The sequence below is a fragment of the Suillus paluster genome (assembly GCF_016628075.1).
Source record: "Suillus paluster strain FC165 chromosome Unknown EDB91scaffold_177, whole genome shotgun sequence".
Classification (NCBI taxonomy): domain Eukaryota; kingdom Fungi; phylum Basidiomycota; class Agaricomycetes; order Boletales; family Suillaceae; genus Suillus; species Suillus paluster.
In genome coordinates, this window is record NW_024537737.1 from 1 (window position 1) to 27,514 (window position 27,514).

General features: G+C 44.3%; 8 protein-coding genes across 8 annotated transcripts; 5 read left to right on the forward strand and 3 right to left on the reverse strand.

The window, feature by feature from the left end:
• Positions 1-353: 353 nt before the first annotated feature.
• EDB91DRAFT_1008881 (uncharacterized protein) lies at positions 354-756 on the forward strand (the record flags this gene model as incomplete). The annotated part of the gene is made up of 2 exons (XM_041312374.1): positions 354-458; positions 502-756. Coding segments are annotated over 2 exons (360 nt in total), but the record flags the coding sequence as incomplete, so codon positions are not given.
• Positions 757-3,134: 2,378 nt separating this feature from the next.
• On the forward strand, positions 3,135-5,318 carry EDB91DRAFT_1256195 (uncharacterized protein; the record flags this gene model as incomplete). Its single annotated transcript, XM_041324118.1, has 5 exons — positions 3,135-3,914; positions 4,357-4,519; positions 4,583-4,951; positions 5,004-5,163; positions 5,225-5,318. The coding sequence occupies 5 exons, from the start codon at positions 3,135-3,137 to the stop codon at positions 5,316-5,318; spliced, it is 1,566 nt and encodes a 521-aa protein (XP_041169538.1).
• Positions 5,319-6,381: 1,063 nt separating this feature from the next.
• EDB91DRAFT_1256196 (uncharacterized protein) lies at positions 6,382-7,830 on the forward strand (the record flags this gene model as incomplete). The annotated part of the gene is made up of 4 exons (XM_041324119.1): positions 6,382-6,570; positions 6,615-7,202; positions 7,268-7,429; positions 7,480-7,830. 4 exons carry the CDS (start codon positions 6,382-6,384, stop codon positions 7,828-7,830), a joined length of 1,290 nt encoding a protein of 429 aa, XP_041169539.1.
• Positions 7,831-9,478: 1,648 nt separating this feature from the next.
• On the reverse strand, positions 9,479-10,537 carry EDB91DRAFT_1256197 (uncharacterized protein; the record flags this gene model as incomplete). The annotated part of the gene is made up of 5 exons (XM_041324120.1): positions 9,479-9,756; positions 9,817-9,832; positions 9,892-10,044; positions 10,102-10,188; positions 10,235-10,537. 5 exons carry the CDS (start codon positions 10,535-10,537, stop codon positions 9,479-9,481), a joined length of 837 nt encoding a protein of 278 aa, XP_041169540.1.
• An 830-nt stretch (positions 10,538-11,367) lies between these two features.
• On the forward strand, positions 11,368-14,819 carry EDB91DRAFT_1240245 (uncharacterized protein; the record flags this gene model as incomplete). Its single annotated transcript, XM_041321990.1, has 9 exons — positions 11,368-11,428; positions 11,746-12,266; positions 12,320-12,521; positions 12,572-12,613; positions 12,686-12,773; positions 12,974-12,985; positions 14,271-14,400; positions 14,459-14,634; positions 14,795-14,819. The coding sequence occupies 9 exons, from the start codon at positions 11,368-11,370 to the stop codon at positions 14,817-14,819; spliced, it is 1,257 nt and encodes a 418-aa protein (XP_041169541.1).
• Positions 14,820-16,266: 1,447 nt separating this feature from the next.
• EDB91DRAFT_1240247 (uncharacterized protein) lies at positions 16,267-17,375 on the reverse strand (the record flags this gene model as incomplete). The annotated part of the gene is made up of 5 exons (XM_041321991.1): positions 16,267-16,306; positions 16,481-16,759; positions 16,818-16,899; positions 17,028-17,182; positions 17,233-17,375. 5 exons carry the CDS (start codon positions 17,373-17,375, stop codon positions 16,267-16,269), a joined length of 699 nt encoding a protein of 232 aa, XP_041169542.1.
• Positions 17,376-21,644: 4,269 nt separating this feature from the next.
• Positions 21,645-22,333, reverse strand: EDB91DRAFT_1088228 (uncharacterized protein; the record flags this gene model as incomplete). Its single annotated transcript, XM_041316383.1, has 4 exons — positions 21,645-21,713; positions 21,764-21,950; positions 22,002-22,144; positions 22,289-22,333. 4 exons carry the CDS (start codon positions 22,331-22,333, stop codon positions 21,645-21,647), a joined length of 444 nt encoding a protein of 147 aa, XP_041169543.1.
• A 2,403-nt stretch (positions 22,334-24,736) lies between these two features.
• Positions 24,737-25,774, forward strand: EDB91DRAFT_1256202 (uncharacterized protein; the record flags this gene model as incomplete). The annotated part of the gene is made up of 2 exons (XM_041324121.1): positions 24,737-25,108; positions 25,214-25,774. 2 exons carry the CDS (start codon positions 24,737-24,739, stop codon positions 25,772-25,774), a joined length of 933 nt encoding a protein of 310 aa, XP_041169544.1.
• Between the last annotated feature and the right edge of the window lie 1,740 nt (positions 25,775-27,514).

The following is a 27,514-nucleotide window of genomic DNA, read 5'->3' on the forward strand; positions in this document are numbered from 1 at the left end:
AGACCATACTTCCATTGCTCGTCATCTGAGCCAGCCTCGGTCTGGATGCAACATGTGGTTAGATGATTAGTTCCATTTCGCCCAGTGAAGATTATAACATGAACTCAGCGCCAGATGACATTGATGAACTTCCTCATGTTTCCTATGATCCGGGACTTGGAGGCGAGGAAAGTTTTCATGATTTCTGTGGTGGAGGAGAAGAGGATGTACCTGAGGGAACCGGGGGTCATGAAGTGCACAGTGAAGTAACTGACTACTTTCCAGAGCCTCCTCTGGCCTATGAGGATGGCTACACATTTTGGGGGCTGTTTGATGCAGACGAAAACAGTGTATATTGGAAAATCAACCTTTACTATCCGTTTAGCAGCCGACAATATTGGCAAGTTGCAGCATGGCTGCTACGTTTGGGCCTGAGCATGGGGAAGATCAACTCTTTTATATTGCTTGAAATGGTCAGTGTGTATACTTCATTTTCACTGCAAATGATTCACATATTTTTAGATCAAGGATTTACCCTTGTCATTTCGCTCTGCGAAAGAATTACATGGTAGAGCTGAGATGCTCCCCAGCAATCCACGCTGGAAGTCTCAAGTAATCCATACATCACATCCTACAAAACTGCCTGTAATTCTGTACTGGCGTGACTCTATTGAATGTATTGCCAGCATCTTTAATCACCCACTATTTCACAATCATATAGACTTCACGCCTTGCAAGGTTTACTCTACTGCAGAGAGGTTGTGTCGCATATATTCTGGATGGATGTCAGGAAATGACACATGGGACATGCAGGTGAGTAGATAGTCGAATATTGAAGTCTGGCACTCAAGTATTCTTGAAGTTGGCAATACCCAAGGGTGCAACCCTCCTCGGCACCATTCTCTCCTCTGACAAGATGAATATCACTGCATTAATGGGGGATCATGTGGCTCATCTGCTCCTAATCAGCCTTGCCAACATCCATATGAACATATGCCTAAAATCATCAACCAACTCTTTCGTTCTCGCTGCTCTGTTACCAGTCCCCAAGTTCATTCACAAGAAAAAGCAAATGAAGGGCGTATTGGAGGATCGCCTCATACATGAATGCCTCAATATCGTTCTTGAACCACTCAAGCAGGCTGCTCAACATGGCATCATGCTGTCTGATCCTATCAGATACAGTTGGTATTGCTTCACTGCTCTTGTGAGCTATATCACCGACACCCCCGAAGCCATGATGCTGGCAACCGTTGGTGGAAAAATGAGTTTGGGGATGCATTCCGTCATGAACCCTGGACAAAATCAATGACTCTTGCACAGCTTACTGTTGTGCGCTCATGTGCTGATCCCAATGATATCAAGGTGTTTTTCCATGAGGCACAGAAGTTCTGACTGAATGGCATCGACAAACCATTCTGGTGGGACTACATTCTAGCAGACCCCTCCCATTTTTTTACACCAGAATCACTCCACAACCTTCATAAAGAGTTCTTTGACCATGATGCCCAATGGCTCATTAATCCTGTTGGACATTCTGAAATAGATTTCTGATTCTCGGTGTTATGGCCTGTCACCAGTTATCGGCACTTTCACGGTGGCATCTCCAAGCTAAAACAAGTCACCAGTTGCTGTCAATGAGACATTCAACATTATATCATCACCGTCAGTGCAGATGCAGCACCTGCTGGTGTCATCGCTGCTGTACAGGCGCTCATGCAGTTCTGATATCTCGTACAGTCGCCGCATGTTGATGAGGAAGATCTCGGGTGCATCTCAGGTGCACTAAATGAGTTCCACGCAAACAAGGGTGCAATCCTTGCTGCTGGGGCTCATCAGGGGAAGGGCAATAGAATCATTACCAACTTTCATATCCCAAAGCTGGAGCTAATGCAGAGTATCGTTCCCAGCATTCACAACTCTGGCATTATAGAACAGTGATCTGCCGACATCACTGAACATGCCCACATTATGGAGATCAAAGATCCCACCAGATCAAGCAATAACAACAATTATGACACACAAATTTGTTGACACCTCAACCATGCCAAAAAATGTCGTCATTTTGAGCTTGCCACCGGCCTTCTGGATCATGAGCAGAGGGTTGAGGAAGAGGGGTTAGACTTGGATGCTGAAGATACCGACATTGACGTTGACACACAAGATATTCCCATCGACCTGACCCGACACCCATGCCAAATCACGGATTATTTTGCAATTTCTAAGGCACTCCAACACTGAGAAGTGGGTTCAGTGCCTCTACCACTTCGCTCCTGTGTCAACAAATGCACTGCCTTTCATCTTTCATATGAGCCCTCCATTTGGAACACCACGGTTGATGACGTCGCTATAAAATTTGGTTTACCAGATCTATGACCAGCCATAGCTGATTTCCTTCAACACGAGGCAACTTATGGACACCAGCACGTTCATGCAATAGGGGGCCCTAGAAGGGCTGGACCTACTGCTGTTCTCCTGTTCGACAAAGTCCAAGTCTGGTTCAAAATTCGCTTGCAAGAGATGGAATTCCACGACACTCACACCATCAAACCAGCTCAGACACTAAATTGTGCGCCACCAAATGACCTGTGGATTCTAGGCTGTTATGATACAATCATTGCCCAGACCAGTGCAGGCTACTCATGGCCTAGTAGTCGTTTTTCAGGTGCGCTTTCTGTCCTGTATTACAATAAATTTACTCAACTGTTACAGGTCACACAATCGCGCAGATTAGACTTATTATGCAACCCATTGGCAAGAGTAGTGCACTATGGTCCTGGAAGGATCGGTTCCTCACGTATGTCCAACACTTTGATCTCTCAAATGATCATGATCCGACTACATGGCTTCACATACTCAAGCGAGCGAAGCACTCAAATGGAAACCGGATGGGTGATGTTATTCCAGTAGCTCAATTGAGGAATCCCATTCACCTCGTCCCTCATTTTGGTGCTACTGCTGACAAGTGTCTCACAGCATACAACAGTTTGGAGCATGCCGCAGAGTTTTGGCTGCATGAGTTTTGGGATAAAAGTGCTTTCTTTGTGCTGTCAGTCTAAGATTGGATGCAATATAAGGCCGTTTTTGTAGTATCAAAGAGAGTGCCAAAAGTAGTCATATTCATACCCACACATTCCTAGTACTAGCACTCCATCATGCCACTTGGCAAACATTTCTGTTCAGGGGGCCTCGGGATGAAGCTGGCATCCTTGATGTCAGCTCCAGAGGCTCACAACATAACAACAATGGATAAACTTACCAGCTCGGAACTTATTCGCTTGATCTTGCAGGAATCTCCACCTGCCAACAGTGAAGAGCTAGGCCATGTATTATTGTTGACCTTCAAGTCCTGTACAACTGAGGTTCCAAAGGCAAAGGATCTTAAAGTTCCGTTGAAGAAAATCCACCCTGACACCAGGATTGAAGCATTTCAGCAGGTTCAGAATGAAGCAACCCTTGTACCACTCTATAACACGCAGGCACACTGTTGGAACTGGCCACTCCCAGACTCACATTTAGACAAACTCACTAGGCGAAAAAGTAAGCAGGCAGGAGAGAAGAGTAGCATGAACCAGGAAGAGAGGGAAGGAGAAAATAGTGGAACCATGAATGAGAAGTCGGGAGATTGGGTTTTTGTCAATGACACTGGCGCACCCACTGCCTCTGAGTCTCAGGCTGAGAGTGTTGGCCAGCCTGAGGATGACAAAATGTCAATAAATTCCAGATCTTCCAGTGTCCAACATGGAACCAACAGTGGTGACAGAACCCCAGTACTCCGTGAAGTCGTCCACAATAACACAAAACCATGGATGACCAAACAGATTTTTGCATCCTTCTATAACATCCTTTCCTTCACCCTCCTCCTGCAGCAGCCTGCACTCGCTCAGAAGCATAACTTATCTCATGTCTGGAGTGCATCAAACTCCTCATGCCCAGTATGTGGCGATGAAATCACACGCAAACCAGACCTCACCTTACTCAATGATATCAAGGCTATATGGGACACAATCAAGGCCATATGCAAGCTGACTTCGAGTCCATACTTACCTTCACATCCCCTTGCCAAAACTCTTCACAGCAAGGCTTACCTGCTTCTCAAACACCAACCATGGAGACACTTCACACTGATGGTCTCCATTTGCAATGGGTATCATGAGCTTTGCGTCCACCTATATGACCACTCGGACTGTGTTGTCAGCCCTTGCACGCATATTGATCGAGAGCCAGACAAGTACTTACAATTTTTTTCATCCATTGTCCTCGGTAATCTCGTGTATCAGGTTCAACCCCATGATCAGTATCTTGAAACACATGCTTCACTGCACGCATTGACCCCCTGATTTCCACCCTGCCAAAAACTCACCTTTCCCGCACCAGACTACTAAGGCAATCCAAGATGCGCAGATTGTGGATAGTGAGACCGCCCAGATTGAAGAGACTGTGAGCAAGCCTGCCATAGAGGACACAGTGCCCAGCCCTGCAGCCAACATCCCTCTAAGCATGGTCCTCCCCATAGAAGAAGTCCCTAAAGATCCTCTCTGTGAACCCCTCCCAGAGCCGATAGGAAAAATATGAGTAAATCAGAATATGTACGATATCCTAGATCTGATATTCTCCACCCAAGGCCTCATTGGTCATGGCACGACATGCTATCTGGTCAGGAAGGACGAGGAAGAGTATATTATTAAGGATCACTGGGTTCTCGGGGGTAAATCGGAGGTCCTGAATGAAATTTGTATGATGGAGAAGATGGATGGGATCTGTGGTGTTCCTTGCCTTGTTGAATATTGGCTTGTGGAGATGGAGCCCAGTGAGGTTGATGAAACAGTGAAGTATCATCAAAAGGTCCTGCACAGCATACAAGGCACCTCCTGTACACATGTTTGCCTGGTCTTGAAGCCCTGCGTGCAACCCTTGTATCAATTCCGTTCACATACAGAGTTCTTAACCGTGATATGGGACATCTTGAAGAGTAAGTAATTTTGATCATATGTACCTAACTGTTTCACTCACAAGATTTTCAGTTCAGAAGCTTGCAGTGGAGCAGAACCGGGTTCTTCATCATGATTGTAGTTTGAATAATGCAATGATTGGGGATGATGGTAATGGCTCCCATGGGATGTCGATAGACTGGGAGTTTGCTGAGAGATTGCACGAGACGATCAATATGGTGTCGGGGGCACAGTTAGTGTTTTGGTTTCTTTCTAGAATATAAATATAAATTAATAATGTCTTACAATCTCAGGGCACAATACCTTTCATGTCGTGATCGCTTCTCTTCCAGCTTTACCTCAACACACTGGGTCCATTGGATGAGCGCATGGGTACACGAGCCTTAGGATCGAAACCATACCCAGCCCCCATGATCAAGCATGTCTACAGTGACGATCTCAAGTTGATGTTTTATGTTTTCATCTGGGTCTGTATTGAATTCAGGGGCCCTCTCGCCATGAAGCGTGTTCTCCCTATTACTCTCCCACAGTATTCAAAGCAACATGTAAAATGGATAACGCGAGAATGGTCCGTGTTGACATACCAAGAATGTGGGGATAGCAAGACTCGATTTTTTCATCAATTGGACCACTACACTATGGAACTTGCCAAACAGTTTGATCCCTACTTTGAATCTCTCCTTCCACTCGCATTAGAGTGGTATGAAATCATTAGAGACCCCAAGCGGTTGGTCTTTGATGACATAATTAATCTGCTGAATACACACATCACCACACTTCCAAAGGAGGACTCTGCTGAGCTCCTAGTCTCCAATGGGTCATTCTCTCAGTGGCAGGTTCATCTACTGCTGCGTCATCTGTAGATGAGACATGACAGAAGCAAGTGGTTGATCACCAGTGGACGATGGAAGTTGTACCCAAGCCAAAGAGGAACAAAACTGGGTAGTTAAGTTGAAGTTTACCAGTATAGCATTTATGTCATCTTTGATATCCGATACCAGCACACAAGTATGAGTCACATGATATCCCCATTCTGTACTTAGTGTAAAATAAAGCATGTGCATGAATCATTACCTTGCCTCCACATGTTTAAGCTCACACTCTCTGCAGCTCGACTCATATTTCCGAAAGACGTTATATTCAGTTTTGCAAGGTTCTCTCACGCTACCTGCAGGCACTGGAGACATTCAATGTGTTTGTGATGATCTGATTATGAGTCAGCCTTAAAAGATGGTCTGTATCTCCCAGTGATTTACTTGTGCTGATTGTATCACTAGTTCTACTCTCAGTGTGGTCCAGTCATGCCTCCTTGCGCTAGCCAGAAGAAAACAAAGTGTAAAGCTGTAGATTCTGATGGTCAAGCAAATTCTGCAAAGAAGTCGCATGCTGGGGCCAAGGCATCCGGTGTGGTGTTGCAGCAAGCAATTTCTGCAGACAAACTGTCAGCTCGATGTTCTGGGGCGTCCTGGCGCAGGAAAAGGAGGTAGGGCAGAGCAACTTGAAAAAATTGGTGCTCTCTTGGATGCCCCAGTGCGAACTACTCAGCCCAAGGGCTCCACCTCCCTTGACTTGGATGTACCAACCAATCCTCTTGCACCTGAACCACCTTGTAAGGGTCGTGGGAGTCTCTCAAAGGCAGGTCTGTTTACATTGGTCTTGAATAGCAATGTTGAATATCGATAGAAACCCCCTCCGCCATATACCATCTTGGAAACAGTGGAGGATATTGCAACTTCCAAAACAGGGAGGAAGAAAGGTACTAGTAAAGCAATGAAGAATGCTCTCACTCTTACCACTGACTCAGATGTATTGAATATGTGTCCCGCTTTTTCTCACTGCCAAGCTGGTGGCCGGTTTGGCTTTGCACAGTCCATTGTCCCTCCTGGCATGGAGCCTGACTTACAAGGACTCAATAATCCCTATGTAGCGGCCACCAGGGAACATTGTGCTCTGTCAGCTTCCTTGAATCCCACTAGATGTCTTCCACCCACTACCACCACCTCTGGAAACAACAATTTGGTGCAACCAGCACCTTCACAATCCACATCAGTTATACATCAATCTGATGCTAAGTTCTACAAGAACCTGGACCCTGCTCTGATGTCAGTTGAAGATGTACATTCGGGAGCAGGAGATACCAGATCTCAAAGTTCAGATGCATCTGCTGATGACAACAATGACGATGAGGAAGAAAAAGAAGAAGAAGAAGAAGAAGAAGAAGAAGAAGAAGAAGAAGACGATGTCGAAGACCAGGAAGTCAGATGGGGAGCAGTATATTAGCATCTTACTGCACATCCTGGTAAGTAATTCACTCTCGCAATTTTGATCATACTGAGCACGAGACAGGTTTTTCAAAGGAATTTGTGCCATCCCAACCTCGTGTCACCACTGCTCTTCCAACTGACTTTGAGTTCCAACACTCATGCGATGAGGATGAAAACATGGCCAAGAAGAATTTAGCAGCTGACACATCCAGTGACGATGACAGTACAATCCAGGTATATATTATTTGTTTCTCTGAAGTCTGCTAAACTTCTCTTCCTTGAAGCCCATGGAGTATATTCCTGATGATGTTCTACAGCTTCACCATAAGCGAAATGGACATCCCTGCCTGCCTGATCCTGCCGTCCTCAATCTTTTGCATCAGTCTGAGACCAAACCTCTTGATTCAAAGTCAAGTGATACAAATATCAAAGCTCACAAGGTATCAGCCAAGATAGCAGGTGAAGGACCCAAGGCTATGCAGCTGGGTTGGTATGGTCCTCATTGGAAGAAGTTCCTTGAGGAAACGAAGGAAGAGTGTCGTGTCCAGCATGTGATAGAGAATCCATTCCCGACCTTCATTGACGGCTTGTCGGGAACCACCCCTGAGATCCTCACAGCTTCGCTTGTACAATGACTTGAAAGCAGTCAACAAGTCAAAGGCAGTAAGTATTTCTCGTAAGTATTCGTGTGTCTGCATTTTTGGTTGCATGCCCGGTGCCTAACATGCTTTTTTTATATCTCAGCTGTTTGAAGATCTATTGACATGGCGCTCAGACCTCAAAAAAATCGCTATCATATCGCACCTTCTATGTATGACCTTATTCCACCATCTCATGTCCCCCCCCAAGAATGTGCTATATGGGTTGAAGACCATGCTGCAAAATTACTGGAATCATCTCTTTTTCTGCGCAATGGTGTAGATGGTCTCAGAAAAACTCAAAATGCTGCTCACCCTGCGCTTCGTGAAGCCACCATTTTGTTCTTTTACACCAGATCTTATCATGTGGCTCACAGGCAACCCAAGATTTTCCATGAGCAACTACCACTGGAGTGCTTAGCTTTGGTTTGCACTGCGGTATTTTTTGGTACTCATACTCACTTGACAACATGCTGACACCATTTTTTTCTAGTTCAATTGGGTCCTCGACAGTTTAGTCAAAAACAGTAATGGAAAGTCATACCTGAATTTTTCTGCCAAGGAGTATAAGTCTATCTATATCAGGATGGTTGAGCTACTCAAAGATATGAATCGGCATCCTTATCACGAACCAAAGCTGGTAGAACAACTTTGTTTGTGGTCTGTGTCCGGATGGCAAGATTTTTTTTTCAAGTTTTTCGATACTAATATTTTTTTCCACACAGGGCAGAATCCTTCAAGGTCGATGGCAATGACACTTCGAAGCACCATCATCTACAGGTCGTGCTCAATTGAGGGTTCTTGATGCTATATACAAGTTCATTTCACTATGAGTTGAGCATCATTTACTTTTAGGATACTGTGCATGTTTTCCGCCGCGTTGTCTAATCCAATACATATTGTGATCATTGTCCTTATTTGTGCATGTGAAGACAGTTGAGCAATTGATATGTTATTGGTAAACTCTGTAAAGAACCTTCAATCTGGGTGTCTGTGAATTGTCTGTACAAAAATTCACGAGGGAGTGTAGTACAGTGTGGAACTGTGGTGAACTGTCCAGCAGGGATGTCATATCCCGTACCTCCGGATCCGGAATTCCGGATCTACTCCATTAAAGACCAGTTCTCCGCCCTGCTATTCCGCCCTGCGCTCCGCCTTCATCTCCACACTCACCCCTAACTCCTTTTAGATCAGCTATTGCTCCAGTTACCAGTTATGTCCTATTCCGCTATGCTTACTGATCCGTCCATTCTTACTTCATTTCTGACTTCACTGCTTTGATCTGTTACACATACTAATAGACTTTCCACATGTTTCATACGTAGCCCTTACCTTTGCTGGCTGATTTACTTACATGATACCTACAGTATATAAATTCCTGTAATACTCTGGGACTCCTCAGTTGGAATATCATCTTAGTTCTGCTAATTCCTGAAATCTCTGGACTTGAGTCTCATCTCTTGTCCACCTCCAAGTCTTAGGGATTAAACCTTAGGACTAAATTCTCCGGCTCTACCTTAGGGTAGTCTAATCTCTGTTCTGTTTCTACTCTGGACCTCCATAGTAGTCTTACTCCATCCCCACATAATCTTCCAGAGTTCCGCTGCACTCCACCAATGTTTGTCCTCCGGAATTCCCTGAACTTTCATCGGACTTCCCCTCTGCCCTCAGAAATTAAGGGCATGTACTCAGGTAAGGGGCGCAGCGCACGAGCTGAAGCTGAAGCCCTTTGAGTAACCTCCCCCTTGAGCACAACCTTAACAAGGGACCAAGCTGTGTAGCTTGCATGTTGTACAGCTCTGTACAGAACATTGTAGTTTATTGATGTATGTACCATGGTTTTCTCCTGGGCATCCAAGTCTGTGTCAACATCAATGCTATTGTCATCTGCTAGCTCATCATTGTCATTGTTTTCATTCACAGCTGACAAAAAATTAGAAACAAGCGCAATCGCAGTGGAACCAAAGTTGTTCTGCCACATACATAAGTGCTGGGTGGCCTATTGAAGTTTAAATTATGGTCAAGGCAATCCTCATCTCCGTCCTCGTCTGACTCAACCATGACCTCTTCAATCTTCCTCTTGCCAATGGTATGTGGTGTAGCTTGCTTTAATGCATAGCTGACAATTTCTAATTGTTTGCTGTAAGGCAAATCAGCAAAGGGAGTACCAGCCAGTGGCATGTTTGAGTCGTCATTACTAGCCTGAGGCTCCTTGCCAATCCCAACTGTCAGTACAGATCTTGTTGGTCATAAGTAGCTGCGACTTACCTGCATGGCAACTTTCTGATTTTCCTGTCCTGTGATAGCGGCTGCACGCTCTTCGGAGTCAGAGCCACTCTCGATTTCAACAAATGTCTGAAATAGACAGTAAGCACGTGTTTCATCATCAGCTGCAACTTACCTTCATGCCAGCTTTTCCTTTTCCTTTGCTTGCGATAGCAGCCGCACGCTCTTCAGAATCACTGTTGCTCTGGTCATTGTCTGAGGCATTGGCATAGTCGGCGGACCCAGAAGTCTTTGTTGGGGTAGGTGGGGGTTCTGTTGCACTGGAAAAAGTAGTTGCTGCAGTTGTGCAGGACAGCTTGGAAGTTGTTGAGCAGGGAACACTTTGAGTTGTCCCACTTAAAATAGAGGCTGGTTGTGAGGATTCCTGCTTCGAGTCTGGTTCAAGTTTATCACACCAGTTATTAATCTGCCCAGACATGCTAAATTTCTTGCTTCAGAATTTTGCTGTCAGGTTTAGAAAGTAAAGTGTCAACTTGGTAAGTATTAGCATGATGGTGTGAGATAGAAATGTCACTAACACTGAGTTTCATTTCTGGTCACATACACAATTGTTATCAACAGATCTCGGCTGATCCTCAATCTGCTTTCTCATCCTCACAGCACTAATAGTGTCGTGCAACAACACATTCTTTACTTTCTGCTTGCCCTTCCCCTTTGGCTTTGGCTCAGCCTCATCCCCTGCTATGTCTGTATTGTCAATGTTAGTGATGCCTATCAAGGTAAGCAACCTGTAGACTCACTACTGTTCTTATCTTCTGATGCCATGCAACCATTTGAAGGGATATCATTAGTAGCCTGCTTCTTCTTGACTGCCTTTGCCGAGGCTTTGGCTTTACAGGTGCCACCTTCAATACTGCTGCTGCCTGCTCTTGTTCCATCCAGGCCTCTATTGCTCCAACACGATCAATACCATGTTGGGTGACTTTTTCCTAAGCTTCCTGCGCTTCTTTGCTCCATTGATTTTCCTCTGTAATTTCTTTGGCAGTGCACCTCTTCTTCGTAGTCTTTTTCAGAATATCACCAGGATGCCTATCTTTATTTGAATCACGAGTAGAAACCATAGCAGGAAGAATAAAAGCAGTAGTAGATGGCTCAGATGCAGGGAAGGGAAATAGACTGAAGACAAGAATTTGAAACTTTTGTAAGTGCCAAAACATGCTATTCTAAACTCAGACAAACAGCGCTGTAATACTAACTAGTACACATCATTCAGGTTGCTCTGCTGTCCATTCAAGTTTGCCATATCGCATGTCAAACCAGGGTTTAATGCCCTTCACATTCCTTGCACCAAACCAGGATGCAACCACTGGTTCAGGAACAAGTCTGGTCTCACACAATATACAAACACCGTCCATTCAGTCTTTACTACTAGTACTGCACCCTTGTGTCCACCTCAGTCCAATTGATTCCCTTTGCCTCTTTTTTATGCAGATATCAATCCTGAAGAATATGATGGCGCCAACTTGAACAAAGAGTATTGTGCTGCCACTCCTGGTCCTGTACAACCACCTGCAGAGTTCTTTGGTCCTGGTGACTGCTTGTATCAAAACTACCACCCTAACTTAACTGGTACTTTTCCTTTGTTTTTTGCATTTTCTCTATCTGACACACCATCAATTTCAAAAGCTCGTCCATGCGATTCAGAAGGGAACTTCCTTCCTCCTGGAACTCCACCTCCACTGTTGTCAGATAAAACATCCAATGACTGGACTCCCTATGCTGATCGGTTAGAGTTTGAGCTTGCCAACTATATCTTTACCAAGAATCAGACACCTGTGGTGCAGATCAACCACCTTCTTGATATCTGGGCAGATTCGCTAATCCAAGGTGGCGCTAATACTGATGCGCTATTCACAGACCACTGTGATGTCTACAAGCCCATTGACAGTACTCATTTGGGTGATGTGCAATGGCAGTTGTGCTTGCTCAAATACACTGGGGAGCATGCAGTTGATGACGCCGCACCCTGGATGGAAGATAGCTATGATGTTTGGTTCTGCAATCCTCATGATGTTGTTCAGAATATGCTTGCCAACCCTGATTATACCCTGGAGATGGATCTGCAGCCTTACTGTGAGTTCATGACTAAAACTGACGAGCGCCAATGGCAAGACTTTATGTCTGGCGACTGGGCTTGGAATCAAGCGGTAAGCTGTCCCCTTCTTTTTCACACTAGATGGTCTAATTAAGAACTAAACAGGACCAAATTTCTGATGATCTGGACACTCATGGCTTGACATTTGTGCCTGTGATTCTTGGCAGCAACAAAACCACAGTATCAGTTGCAACTGGCCAGAATGACTATTACCCACTGTACATGTCAATCAGAAATGTTCACAACAATGTGTGCTGTGCTCACTGTAAGGTGGTTGCTGTAATTGGATTTCTAGCAATGCTGAAGAGTGAGTTTCTCTCCATTCCCACATCTTCACTAACCTCACAACCAATAAAGGAACTAAACAACACACTAAGACCACAAATTTCCACAATTTCCGTTGCCAACTATTTCATTCATCACTTTCATATATACTGAAAAACTTGAAGCCCACAATGACAAAGCCTGAAGTTGCACGCTTTGGTGATGGTCATTATCGCCATGTTATCTATGGACTTGGCCCATATATTGCTGACTATGAAGAACAAGTATCACTCATGTGTGTTACACTGATGGTAATCAGAGGAGGTTTCAAGTCAATCAATCTACTAGAGGTGGCACTCTAGAGAAGTCAAAGGAATCAAGGTGGATTCACTAGTGTCTAACTAGTATGTCGAGAATGTATCTGGGTAATTCCAGTGTAGGTCAAGATGAGGAATCATTGAGACTACAACCTGCTTATATACAATAGTAAGTCAGGGTCCAGGGTAAGTAAGTAATATGTCCATATAAGTATAGATAAGTGTCCATGGGAATACACATGGTGTATGCATGTTAAAGGGTCTGTGAGAATACACTAGGTATCAGCATGTAAGTAATATCTGAGGACTTGCTGAGGATAGATTGATATTGATCTCAGATCAATGAATAGAGTATGCACCTGTGATAAGGTGAAGTTATAGAGTAACCCTAGATAGGGGGATATCGGGAAATGGTGATACTGTGTGTTAGGTACCGTGCCAGCTCAGGAAGCAGAGGGGTCAGGGTTTGGCTTCAGCTCTTGCGCTGCGCCCTTAGCCGAGTATGTGCCCCGAATTTGGAGCGGGTCCAACGATAGGATGAGTGGACTGCTTAGGTCCACTTTGAGGGTCGGGAAGTAAGAGCTACTAGCGGTGGGCTGACTAGGAGCAGAGTGGAGAAGGTGGGGAGTAATGCGAAGGGTGGATAGGAGCAGGGGGAATGTTTGGTAGGAGCGGGGAAGGCAGAGGATAATGCGGAGGATGGGAAAAGGGACAAGGGGAATATTGATAGGGGTGGAGAAATAAGGGGGACACTTAGAGCACGGCTCTAAGTCAGAGCGGAGGGTTGGAGGGTTGGAGGGTCGGAGGTGACAACAAGTTGAGACTTGTGTCCAGAGGAGGCAAGGTCCTACTGAGAATTCTCACAAGAGGTAACTGTGAGAAGACAAGTAATATTAAGACTGAGGAAAATATCTAAGTACAGGATATGTTATATACTTATATGTATGAGGCAGTGATCAGGATAACTATGTAGTAAAGCTATGTACCAAGGATATAGTTTGTAAGTACTTTACACAGGTGAAGACATAAGTCGGAGCGGATATTGATATGTACACGTCGGATCAGTGATCAAGCGGTAATAGGAATTACCGGTGATCTGGAAGTAAGGGTCTATGTACCAAAGGGGGAAGTATATATCTAAAAGGGGAAAGCAGATCCAGTTGAATGGAGGCATTATGGAAGGGGACTGGTTGGGCGGTCGAGCGGAAGCATAGGGGCGGATGCGGTCAATGGTTGGACGGAGCGGAGGAATAGATGGAGCGGAGGTTGTCGGAGAGCGGGGTGGATATTGATATTGGAGCGGTCGGATCAGGTATATGACACTGTGACATGGTGTCAATGTGAAGAGGTGAAGATGTGAAAGGTGAAGATGAAAATGAAAGGTGTCACAGACAACTGTAACAGCATGCATAGTCAAAAATTGATGTGCTAAGTAAGTAGTACTTCTTGTTGTATTGATTCTAAATCTATGATAGATGTCTTTTGTATCACAAGAGTCTTGACGGTGATAGTCTCCGACGCTCAAAAACACATACTGAGGCACTAATTGAAGAGTGTGACCATTTGGCACTTTGGGATGAGTTCGGAATTGTCGCCCAACTTGTGGTAAGTCTGGGAGTGTCGTGTTCACTACTTGACAATTGGAATTGATTTATCTGTATAGTCGTTTACAAATGACTTTCCCCGCGCCAATATACATGAACTCATTGCACCAGATCTCCTCCACCAAATAATAAAGGGCATCTTCAAGGATCACTTGGTGGTCTGGGTTGAAAAATATCTCGTGCAGACACACGGAAAAACACAGGCTGATGTTATTCTGGATGACATTGATAGAAGGTCCGTCACATGTTCTACAATGGACTTTGTTCCTCTATCACGGAATCCAAGCACATCAAAGCCTTGAAGGAACCATGGAGACGATTGAGTTGCTATAAAGCACTAGGCCAGATGCTCATGACCAATGAACACCTGGACAAGTTGACTACATCACATCAAGATTTTTGGGCTCACGGGATGCTTAATGGCACCTGTCTATCTTCTGTCATTGCAGCATTGAATGCACAAACCCCCCCTGAGGAGCATCACGACAATATAGACCAATAAGAGCCACCTGCCATCTTGCCTGCTGGAGTTGGAGAAGATGATGGAGGTGCAGACTTTGAGGTTGTTGATGACCCCATGTCAGTCCTTGCACATGTAGAACTCGCTAAGACACCACATAAGTACAGCCGCACTCACCAATTTTCATTTCACATACTGAGAATGAATAAATAGAAGGGATGAAGCACACACGATACATTCCAGGGCTCAGTGCTGAGCTTAACATTCCCAACCTGGCCGAGCTTGTTTGATGGTTCCTTTTCGAACAGTCCAATCCCAACGATGCTCGTGACCCTACCAAAGTCTCTCTCTTAGAGTCCCCATACTATCGGGGTCAAATTTCTGTATTCAACTCTGCGTCATCGACATTTCATGAACCCAGTGACCTTAGTGGTATCAGCAGCATGAAGCATGAATATATCTGCACATGTCCCTTATGGAGAAATGAATGTGCATGCAATGATTGTGTTTTTGTGATTACCAACCCAGATGCTCATGGGATGGGAGGCATGGATGTAGCCCACGTTATGGCATTCTTCTCCCTTTGACAACACGGCAGATGGGTTCCATGTGTGGTGGTCCACTGGTTTGATCGAGTTGGTGATGCACCTGATCCTGACACTGGCATGTGGTTGGTGAAGCCAGCTTTTTCTGCAAATCACACCCCACACTTTGCAGTGATTCATATCAACACTATTTTTCACGCAGCTCATTTAATTCCAGTCTACAGTACAGCACCACTCTCACCATTGATCAAATTCCATCATGTCCTTGACATCTTCAAACTGTTCTATGTGAATAAATTTGCTGACCATCACGCCTTTGAAATAGCTTGTTAGTGACACCGGTCGGTACATACCCACTAGTAACCATGAATGGAGCACTGACAAGCGCGACACCTCGAAGTTTGGTGTTGAGCTTTATGCCAGTCATGACTTGTATTTTTGTGCTACTACTTATGCTAGTTGGAGTGCCCGCTTTTTCTCTTATTACACTTTTTAGTCTTCCAACTTAATTTCACAGTGGCCACTTTCCATGTGCAGAAAATTAGTGAAAAAGTGAATTTTAAGTACTACAAGGCTGAGAAGGTAAAGTCGAGATTTCCTGATGCATGCTCAAGGTTTTCAGCTTCTTGCTGAGAGAGACTGAGTCGTACAGCTGCTTGTGTTAGTACTAGAGGATAGTAAGCTTCTCGCATTCCTTGGACATGATAGTGACATATGTTTACCTGTAGGTGTGAAAGGATTCTCTTGCGATGAATCTGATTCCCATCGTTCCACTGCCAACGTCCACTCTGCCACTTGTTCAGGTCTCTCATGTTCAAGTGCATTGTTGAAGTCTTCAAAATCGCGTACATGCTGGTCATGTTCAGGTAAAGCAGCTTTGAGCTTTCGTGATAGACTGATGCCTAAATGCAAGTCAGATGTAGTCAATCAAGTACATACTTTGATTATACTTACCCATATTTGTAACCTTCTTCCAATTAAAATCATCAAAATGGTCATCCAGAGTATCACAGCGTGATCCTGGGCCCATCTCACAAGTACTTGTGGCGACCAGGTTGATGTTGGCCAAGCCACACTTGGGCACCTCGCCATCCATCCGCCCCATGCCCTTGAGGAGGTTGTGAGAGTAAGTGATCTGGCAGGTTTTAATATGCACAGGTAGATGGAATTTTGGAACAATAAATTTGATGGTCTTATTATCATGGTGGTGGAGATGAATCATAGATGGGTATTGACCCATGTGCTGCCACAAATGTTTGCTCCACTGGCAAGCGATGTTGTAAGATACATTCAGGACGGCGATGTCCCCCATGTGTTGCATGGTTGAAAAAAATAGATAGTCCATGTTCACGTACCTATAAAAATGCTAGCATCAGTAATAGAGTTAAATCAGACATGTCATCAACCATGTACTTTTCACCTTTTTGCAAGTCACTGACACCACAGGGGCATTTAAAATTATGCCATGAGCAGTCAACTGTTCCTGCTCCAGTGGCTGCCAAGCCTCGAGAGTTTTTCATTTCCGCTAAATTGACTGCATTATGGCTTACACATGTACTTTTCTGAGTTGCTGCTGTGAGACAAATTTCTGATTTATATTAAATGACATCACCTCCTGTGGACATCTCCCGACATCAGTAAGAAATGTCTTGTATTGTTGTTCCTCCACAAAGTATGCCAAGCCACAGTTGAGCCCAGGGTCCATCTGATCTGAAGAAATGTTCTTGCATGCCAGACAGAAGTTGGCATTGATCACAAGAAAAAATGCATATAACCAGCTGGATAACCTTAGTCAGCGCAATTTTAACATATAGGTTGAAGCTCATACCATGTTTCTGGCAGGGCACTCTCCCAGTCCTCGGGGAGATTCTTCCCCAGTTGAGGACAGGCCAGACACAAGACTGCACATGAACCTTGCTCTGTCGTGTTGGTGCCTGTGGGATCATGTGCCCATTCAAAGTGTTTGAGCATAGTAGTGTTTCTCCATTCCCATATCATTCGAAGAAGAGCATCATAACGGTCCTATCATTGAGTGTCAGATATGTACAAAACTGCAAATAAGAGTCATCTTACTTTCATGACAACAACCCCCTATTATGAGTAAGACATGTTAACGTCTGCCAAAACTCGAATGTGGACACCTTAGATTTGAATGAAAGGATGTGAAAATGTCGAAGAAGTTTGAATGTTGCTGCTGTTTTTGGCTCTAGGACCATTGCAGGGAACCATTGAATGTGAAGCAGCTGGGTGGTGAGACTTTGAGCAGTCTCACAGCCGCAGAAGTCTAGATTGACTTCATGAATGCCGTTCACATGGAGTACAACAAAATATTGGCAAGCAGCCAGGTTGTAACAGCACTCTTGGGTGGGGTGTCCAAGTTGAATTATCAGTCCAAGAGATTTAAGTGTCACATCATGAAAAAATGTGTCCTTCCAGTGCTAAGAGATGTTCAATAATAGTTTTCAAAATGTCTGAGCAGCTTACTTTGATTCTGTGCAAAGGATTCTGCATGATTGACAGTATAGCTCAGTGCTAAAACAATCCTCGCAATGAAATTCGGCTGGAAAAGAGCAGCCATAACATCCATGGCAAGTCTCTTGAGATACAAAGTCTCCACGTCCATCCAATCTTAACATCTCAAGAATAAATGTATCTCATTCAAGAAGTCATGATGCAAGCAGATAATCCTGTGAAAAATTAGTTTACAAATCAAATCTTTGGCATACTTGTGACTTACCCCTGCAGTGCATTTTCGCTTTTTAGTAGGCTTGATACTGTCATCCTCTAAGTAGGCTTCATGTGCACTGTCCATGACATTGACATTGACATCGAATGATTGAGGATTGTACACTGATTTTTTTGGATGATTGGTTGGTAAAACCTCATGTTCCGTGCTTGTGGATGCTGAACCTTCAAAATATTTGACTTGTGCAGATAGTCCACTGCAACTCATATCCTGCCAGTGGGTCTGAGTGAATGAAGTGTGTTTGTGCTTGTGCTTGTGCTTGTGGGACTCGGATGACAGCTGAGATGCTTTCTCTTTCTCTTTCGTGGCTGAGGCAAGTTGACAAGCCTCTTCAAGCTCTAGATTGAGAACATAAAGTTTATGGCGCATTTCATTGTTGTATTGTCATTGATGTTTGCTGCCCATGATGGTTGGGATGTTGTGGGTAGATGGAGTACTGGTATTGCTAGTGAACACGAGGCAAACACAAGTATATATGTAGTATGTGGACTAGTACATCGTAAAACCGTGTGAATGTTACTCAAACACAGAGGTTTTTCTGATACATTAACTCCCCTGACAAGTGAGCAATGCAAAGTTCCGAAACTCCCCCCCAGTGAATTAAGTAATCAATATCTTCAAGATATGCAACTGTGGTGCTGAGAAATTGAGATACTGAGTTAGCTGTATGAAACTCATCTGAGATTGGGCCAGAAAAATTAAGGTGCTGTTTGGACAACAAACCTTGGTTCAAAAATCTTGGTTCAAAACAGCACATGATGCCAGGTGCCTGTCAATGACTGACTAATAATCCAGCTGGATCCAATTTTCATTGCAAGATATGTGCCTTCCTTCATCATTGAAATGTCTAATAAATCCAGCAGTGGATCTTCACACTCCCTACACTCTCGAGGTACCATTGAAGCAGCCGCTGGAACTGGAACATCCTAGAAGGCTCCTGCAGTGTGGTCAAAGGCAGAGGAAACCGCCTTTCTTGAGTTCCTTTTGAAGAACCTTTCTTCCTCAGGCAATGGAGGCTTCAAGATGCCCACTTTCAATCAGGCAGCTGCCCACCTCAAGGAAACAATCAAACAGCAGAGAGGTGCAGAAAAGACTGGTACAGTTTGTAAGAATAAATGGACAGCGGTGCGTCTAGTGAACTTTTGCGCCACCACCAATGTCATCATATATTTTTATAGTTCAAGAAAGCATATCACAGTGTCATTGAGATAAAGTGTACATCAGGTTTCACATGGAGTGATGAGCATGGAGCAGGTATTACAGATAGAAAGGATGATGTCTGAGCACATTTTACCAAGGTAAGTACCACAATAGATTGCATGCTCCTCAATGACATTATCTTCAGTCACATCCTCATGCAAAGCCCTTTATGACAAAGGGCTTTGACCACTTTGAGATCATGGAGCAGTTAATGCCAAACCAGCCCAAGGGTTCACATGTTTTCTGGCCTACCACAACAAGTGAAAAGCCTCATAATCCTACCATCTCTACTTCCATCCCCCCAGCAACAGCATCTTCAGAGCCAACATCCCCAGTTGATCCAGATTCCCTTGAGCCACATGTTTCATCTACCTATCTTGCACCCTCCACTGCAGGTTCTACCACAGACTCAGCATGGACGAGCGTCAGCTGTGGGAAACGTAAATTCAGCGCACTTGGTCCTAGCTCAGTTGCAAGCTCCCAGAAGTGAAATCAGCCACCATCTGCCACATTTTTAGCGCAACAGGAGGGTACTGAAACAATGAAGAACCTTGTTGAAGTAGTATGCGAGATGCAAAAGAGTTTCACATTAGCTCCGCCACTGCCACCGCTGCTACCAGTGCAGCCACACCCTTCTATGCATGTTGGGAGTGCCATTTCCTTGCTCAACAAGTGCACAAACCTCACTAGAAAAGAGCGCCTGGCCATTGCTAACTTCTTGGCTGAACATGAAAACCAGGCCATCATTTTCTACTCGTTGGATGAAGTAACAAGGCTTGAGTGGTTGGAGGAGAAGTGAGTGCTTTGTGGTGGTGCTATGGCAGTCTTGTAGTGTACTATTATATCGAACATCTCAAATTTTATGCGCTTGTTTCATCTCAAATGTCTCGATTGCATATGTTGTACAGAAATTGTATGATACTTACCACAAAGGCAATGGGAGTCCCCTTTGTTCGCATTCCTCAAGATAGTCAGCCCACATCGCTGCTGCAATTGCCTCCCGATGAGCATCTGCTCGTCTCCTCTCAGGGTTATCTGCCGGTCCTTCAGAAAGCATCCCATATCCTACATCATCATCCTCCATGAGATCATACTCATGGTCAAGAGCGAGATCAAATAGATCAGGATTGTACCTTCGTACAAAGTTGTGAATAGCACATAGCACTGCTGGTATCTGGGCCTGGATGTGCATGCTATATTCCAGCACTATCGTCAAAATGCGCCATTGGCGCTTCAACACATCAAAGATCCATTCGACAATATTGCGCAGTGCTGCGTGTCACAGATTGAACAATTCTTTGGAATATCATGGCCTAGTACAAAATGATTTAATAGAAAAACAAATGTAGAATGAATAAACTTATGCAAGGTTTACTTGGTGCCATTCCTTCAGATGATAGCGCACACCTCGATAAGGTATGAGAAGTGTGTCACATGTACCAAAGCCTGCATCAGCAAGAAGGTACTTGCCCACAGGCATGCACAAATCATGAGACCGCGCATCATTCCAAAGGGCAGCATCAGCAGATGAGCCATCCCAGCCTGTGAGTGAGTATGTGAAATAAAAGTCTAAGTTGCAGATAAACAGACAGTTTTGGGACAAAAATCCCTTTCGGTTGCACAGGATGGTATGGTGTTCGAGCGGTGCAAAGACCCGAATGTGAGTACTGTCGACAGCACCAATACATTGATCAAAGAATCTGAATCGCGGGTCATCACGAATTGCTGCAGAAATGGGAGTGTTGTCGTTTGGAAATTGGACATTTGAAGTGTAGAAGGGAGGGAATAAAAAGAAAATGAGCATGTGCTTGAAATATCTGTGAAAATCATTAGCCTACTATTCATCTCAAATGCCTGATGTACTTACCTTGTGACTGTGTCAGGAGAACGCTGGAACCTCTCTCCGACATGGCAAGACAAGAGTCCTGTAACGCATGTATATAAAAAATGCCAAACTGCTCTTCAATAGTGATGCCATTGTGGGACTGGACAAATCCATGTTGCTGAAGAACTTCTAACAGTTCTTCAAAAATCTGAATGTCGATGCCAAAGTTGTGTCTGATTCAGTTGGGTGACTGCTGATGAGTTAATATACCCGTGCTTTTCCGGTGAGGATAGACGTATGATATGGGATCTTCTCTGTTTGTCGATGCAAGTTGTTCTGTATTTGCACTTTGAGGTCCATGTGGGTGCAGAGTTGTGATCATTGATATGAGATTCATAAGTTATATAGATAGTACTATTCTATGTGTCAGACTGTCTTGATAATCGATGATATCTTATCGTAAAATATATCACATGCTATCATCATGTGCTGTTTTGAACCAAGATTTTTGAATGAAGGTTCGCTGTCCAAACAGCACCTAAGAATTTGATCTTGCATGCGAATTGTGTGATTGAGAATATCTTGAACCTTGAGCATGGTATTTGTGATGATGGTGATGTCACCATTATCACCCTGGTCATCGGTGTATTTGATGCTTTTGACGTATTGAAGGAATATGTCCTCGACAAATGATTGGGGTTCATGTTCATTGGTCAATGACAACATCTTGTCCTTGATACCTTTGAGAGCAAGGAGGCACCCTGGAAGATTTGATCTGTTGAATGTTAATTTTATGTTCATCATTTCATCTATTTATAAAACATACAGTGTGTTATGGTCATTCTCCTCATCATTGCTAGATTTGTCTGTCTCCAGCTCGGCATCACTCTCATCTTCATCAATATTGCTGCCATTCAAGGCTCTTGCAACTGCTTTCTCAAACTCTCGGATCTCCCATGATGGCTTATTCTTTTCAACATGAAGTTGTTGTTGTCTTTTAAGTATATGGTCTCTGTGTCTTCAATTGGTTTACCAGTCAGGAACGTGGCACCGGAGACAATTAATTAAATAAACTTACTTCACTTAGTGGCACTGGGACTTTTCACAAGCCACTTTCAGTTTAGCCTCATTTGTTTTATGTAGAGGAGGATGTGGCATGGTGTGAGGTTGTAGGTTTAGTTGGTTGTTGGTTGAAAAGAAGTGCGAAGGTTCTGGTCAGACCATAACTCAGTTGGACCAAAGCTACTTGCATAATGGTCAGACCAAAATAATCCGATTCTTGCAACACATCTAAGCTCTGATGAGGGTCTTGGTTTTCAGTGATATACTACACATTATGAGTATACACAGTCTCAGACAGGTAATATTCCATTTGAGTTTGAGCCACCATGCACCAGATCAATTGATACTGCTGTATCATTAATATTGTACTACACCAATGCTTCATGATCAGACCAAAACCCACGTGCTTAAAATATGATGTGTTTTAATTCCAGTGGGCCACTGTCTGTTCTAGTGATCACCAATTTTATATTTTCTACTATGAAGATTCAGACAGTGAGTACAATGTTGTGAGACAAGACGACATCTACAGTGTCCTTGATTGCTCAAGTTCAAGCTCAACACACTGTATATAAGTGAACATGTATGTACAAGATACTCCATCAAATCAACTCTGTGTCATATACTGGGTCCAAGCACCTCCAATACCACCTGTGTACATCCCTACCGCTAGTCCGACCCCCTGTTTCCCCTGTCCGCTCCATCCCTCCTTCTCTGACAATGCATGAAGTGCATCTCAGCATGACTAGCCCTGCTACCTCCACCTGACTCTATTCTGCTCCTCCAACACTACCCTTATTTTCTCCGACACTATATCCCATACCTCCGGATCTGGAAGTCCGGATTCTCCCCTATGAAAGTCTGGGTTTCCATCCTGTTGTCCGCCCAGCGCTCCGCTTTCATCTCTGGACTTACACCTGTCTCCTTTTAGAATACTGCTCTCCGGCTACCAGTTGTACACCTTTCTGCTTTGCTTAAAGGTTAATCCTTAAGACTATATCTCTGGCTCTACCTTCGGGTAGTCTAACTCTGTTCTGTTTCTACTCCAGACTTGTCTGAAGTAGTCTTACTCTGTTCGTCCCTAGTCTCCCAGAGTTCTGCTGAACTCCCCCTGTGTCTGACCACCAGACTTACCTGGACTTTCATCGGACTTCCCCTCTGCCTCTCAGAAATTAAGGGCACGTACTCGGGTAAGGGGCACAGTGCACGAGTTGAAGCTGAAGCCCTTTGAGTTGTCTTTCCCTTGAGCATGACCTTAACACTCTGCCTAAGTGAATTTTCATTGCTGCAGTGTTGAAACCTGATATGATCAAGATCCCAATGTCAATATCAAATACATCATACTAAATCAACATGTACAGTGTCATTTTCACAATCATCATTTACCGTAGTGTCAGTGTTTGTTGTAACTGACATAGACATGGTGAGGGATGCCACAGATACATGATGACAATGCTGTGAGTAATATTCAGAAATATGTGTGTGGCACACATAACAGGTCTGGCGATGAGTACATAAGATGCAAGCAGGGCAGCCTTGCAAACCAGGCAATGGTAAGGGTGCATCAGAAAGTGAGTAGCCATGGTGAGCTTCCATCATTACTTGGTGTCATCAGTCAGCACAAATTATTGCAGGTGTAGTAAGTGATTGCATACCATATTGGTCACAAATCAATTGAAGTGCTGATGCAAGCTCACTCATAGCCAATACTGGCCCATAGTATCCATTTTCGGGTTCATTGCATGAGCCGGCGGTGTCATGGGATATGATTAGAGTAAGTGAGCCGGCAGTATCTGTGTGTGTAGTACATGATTGCATACCATCTTGGTCACGGATCAATTGAAGTGCTGATGCAAGCTCACTTGTAGTAAACACCAGCCCATAGTATCCATTTTCAGGGACATTGTATGAGCTGGCAGTGTCAGGTACTGTCATTTGGAGCTAAGGCCTTATGTAGGGCAGTAGTTCAGGCAGAATGGGATGCCAAGGCATCAGAAGTCCTCAAGAAGACAGATGAGGCCCCTACCAATGCTCAGTATGCTCAGTATGAACCGTTCTGCAATACTCCTGCTTTAAGTTGCTCAATGGTTGATTTCGCAAGGCACTTACAGAGTGTATGGGTCCGATTTCACACTTCATGCAAGTGATCAAATACATGACAGGTTAGGAATGGAGTCTAATTGGCGCTGGACCAGACCTACATTTGGACAGAAATATCAATGCTATGAGGTAGATATATTGTGATTTGTGAGCAGCACAGGAATCCTCACAAGCACTGCAGTTACCATTCAGGTGTGAATGCAACTGGTCTCAATTGGAAACAAGTGACACCGCAATTCAATGAGACACACTTAAAGGCGTACATGGACTTTATTGGCACAGTTTTTCGCAAGTGTCTTCCTCATACCCATAAAGACTTGATGTTCAACGTTGCAACACTCAATTATAGCACCGCACATCAGGAAGACATGTGCACTCAACTATGATACTTTGGCATCTATGTCATCCAATTCCGAGTCACCTGCTTCTGGTTCCTGCCTGGACAAAATTAGTATGACACCTCCAACTATAACATCCTTTTCTCTGGACGCACTTAGTATGACACCTCCGACTACAACATCCTTTCAATCATCGCCTCTGGTTTTACCTGCACCCACAGTACTCCCACATCCTGCCTCCCCTGCCTTCACTGTGTGCTATGACCTGCAGTCATTGAATGGATACAGCCTCCAAGATGACTCATCCATTTCCTTCTTCACCAGTGTTCCAAATGTCGGCCTGCAGTCGTCCAATGGATACAGCCTCCAAGAAGTTTCATTTACAGAAGATATGGCAGACTCATCAAGTTCCTTCCTCAATGACATTCCAAAGGTCTCATTTGACATGCCAATTTGAGAAAACCTGCAACCTCTTCTTTGCCCCTTACTCCACAGATCTCCAAGCAGGCCCAATGGATTGACAAGCACTTCCACCTAGGAGACGCCACCTGCACTGCACTCGTTCCTGTCTACATCACACTTGTTCCCTCCTGCACTACAGTTGTCCCCCATTGCACCACATTTGTTTACCCATGCATTGCACTCATTGCCTTCTTTCCAACCATCAATGGCAACCCCACAATTCACATTCTTGTCACTCCCTTCTGTAACTCCTGCAGCTCCTGTGGTAGCTGAGGAGACACTGGACGAAAGAGATGCAACACCACTCACTTCTGTAATTCCTGCAGCTCCTGTGGTAGCTGAGGAGATGCCAGACGAAAGAGACACAACACCACACCCTTCCATAACTCCTATAGCTCCCATGGTAGCTGAGGACACACCAGATGATACCGCTGACATTGCGGTGGCGCTACCAGAGAAAGCACTCAAGGTAAAATGTAAATGTGCCTCAAAGGCCATCAACAAAGCCACACAGGCTATTGATTCCAACAACACAGATACACTTCGAAAGACCGGTCATATTTGGCAGGAGTCCACCCATATGGCGCAGGCAAACCAAATTGGTCAAAGCAACAAGCGAGCAAGGACTTGGAGATAGGACTATTCAAAAAGTGAGTCACACTTGCTCTACAGGTTGGATCCTCTATTGACATGTCGCTCATGCCATTTTCAGTACCTTCTGTTTTATATTGTGGTCATGTGATTTATGGTGTTCTGGTTGATCATGTCTTGTACCTCATCTAATGTCTAATGCATATACATGTCGACGTATAATAGTAGTAGTGCAGTCTCTGAATTTATTCTTGCCCTTGTTCATTGGACTCCAACAATTCCAATTTGCTGTGCATGACAGACGGACTTCAATGCCACACTCGCAAATTGCAAACTGACTTACTAGGTGATATTTCTTCATGTTGATTGAGAACCAGACTTGGTTGAGCCATGTGACAAATGCCAATTTCATTTTTTTCTGTATCTATGTATTACATTGACCTCTTGCTAGTCACTGATCAAAGGAGACAAACTTCAACAGTATTGCATTCACAATGTGCAAATGACTTAGTGGTATTTCAACTGCAAGATCCTGACCTGATGTGGGCACAGCCAGAACCATGATCTAGATGCACAGATCTGCTGGAACACAAAGAAGCAAGGGGGACAAAGCAAGCCCTGCCAACCCCCACATATTTCATCCTGGATTGGGCAAATATCGCCAAAATGAGCTGTTTGCAGCGTTAAGCATAACCACTGAGACAGAAGCCTAAGAGATGAACTTGCAAAACCTTTGTGTTGCTTACCAGCGAGCATTATGCTTAATTTTAACATTATAGCCTGATCTATCTTCTCTGCTTTGTGCGTCCATAGTCTATACCTGTCCATTCCCATAGCACTTTGACAATCATGTTTGCCTGTTTCCATCACAAATGTTCAAATGGTATTGTTAAACGCCTGTCACTTCTCTTGCCCAGTAAATGAATTGTAAACAGATGTGAGGACCAAGTTATGATGTGATGCTAGGAAGCTTTTGAGACATGCACTGCATCAATGCCAGGTCACAACCATGGCAGGTGCGTCACGACCGCATCATTTTCACCAACCATCTGAAGTCCAAATGTGATCGTATTTGAAAACCCATGTGTTGGCAGTGTGGTATGGGTCAGCCATACTCAACTAGGGCATCTCAGTAGCAAGGTATGTTCACACTGGAAGTTTCAGCCTATAAAACACCTGCTCGCTGCTATGACTTTGCCTCATTCCCTTTACCAAGAACCATTACATCAGTGAACTGATGGACAAATTAGAATGACATATATGTCAATATATAGTACATAATAACAAGCATCTGCATAACTCTGCTATCAATTGTCACAATGTGTCATATACCAGATCCGAGCACCTCCAATACCACCTGTGAACATCCCTATCACTAGTCCGACCCCCTGTTTCCCCATCCGCTCCATCCCTCCTTCTCCAACAATGCATGAAGTGCATTTCAGCAGGACTAGCCCTGCTACCTCTGCCCGACTCTATTCCGCTCCTCTGACACTACCCCTATTTTCTCCAACACTATATCCCATACCTCCGGATCCGGAATTCTGGATTCTACCCTATGAAAGTCCGGTTCTCTGTCCTGTTCCACCCAGCGCTCCGCTTTCATCTCCGGACTTACACCTATCTCCTTTTTAGAACACTGCTCTCCGGTTACCGGTTGTACACCTTTCTACTTTGCTTACTGATCCGTCCATTCTTACTTCATTTCTGACTTCACTGCTTTGATCTGTTACACTTAGTAACAGACTTTCCACATGCTTCATACATAGCCCTTACCCTTGCTGAC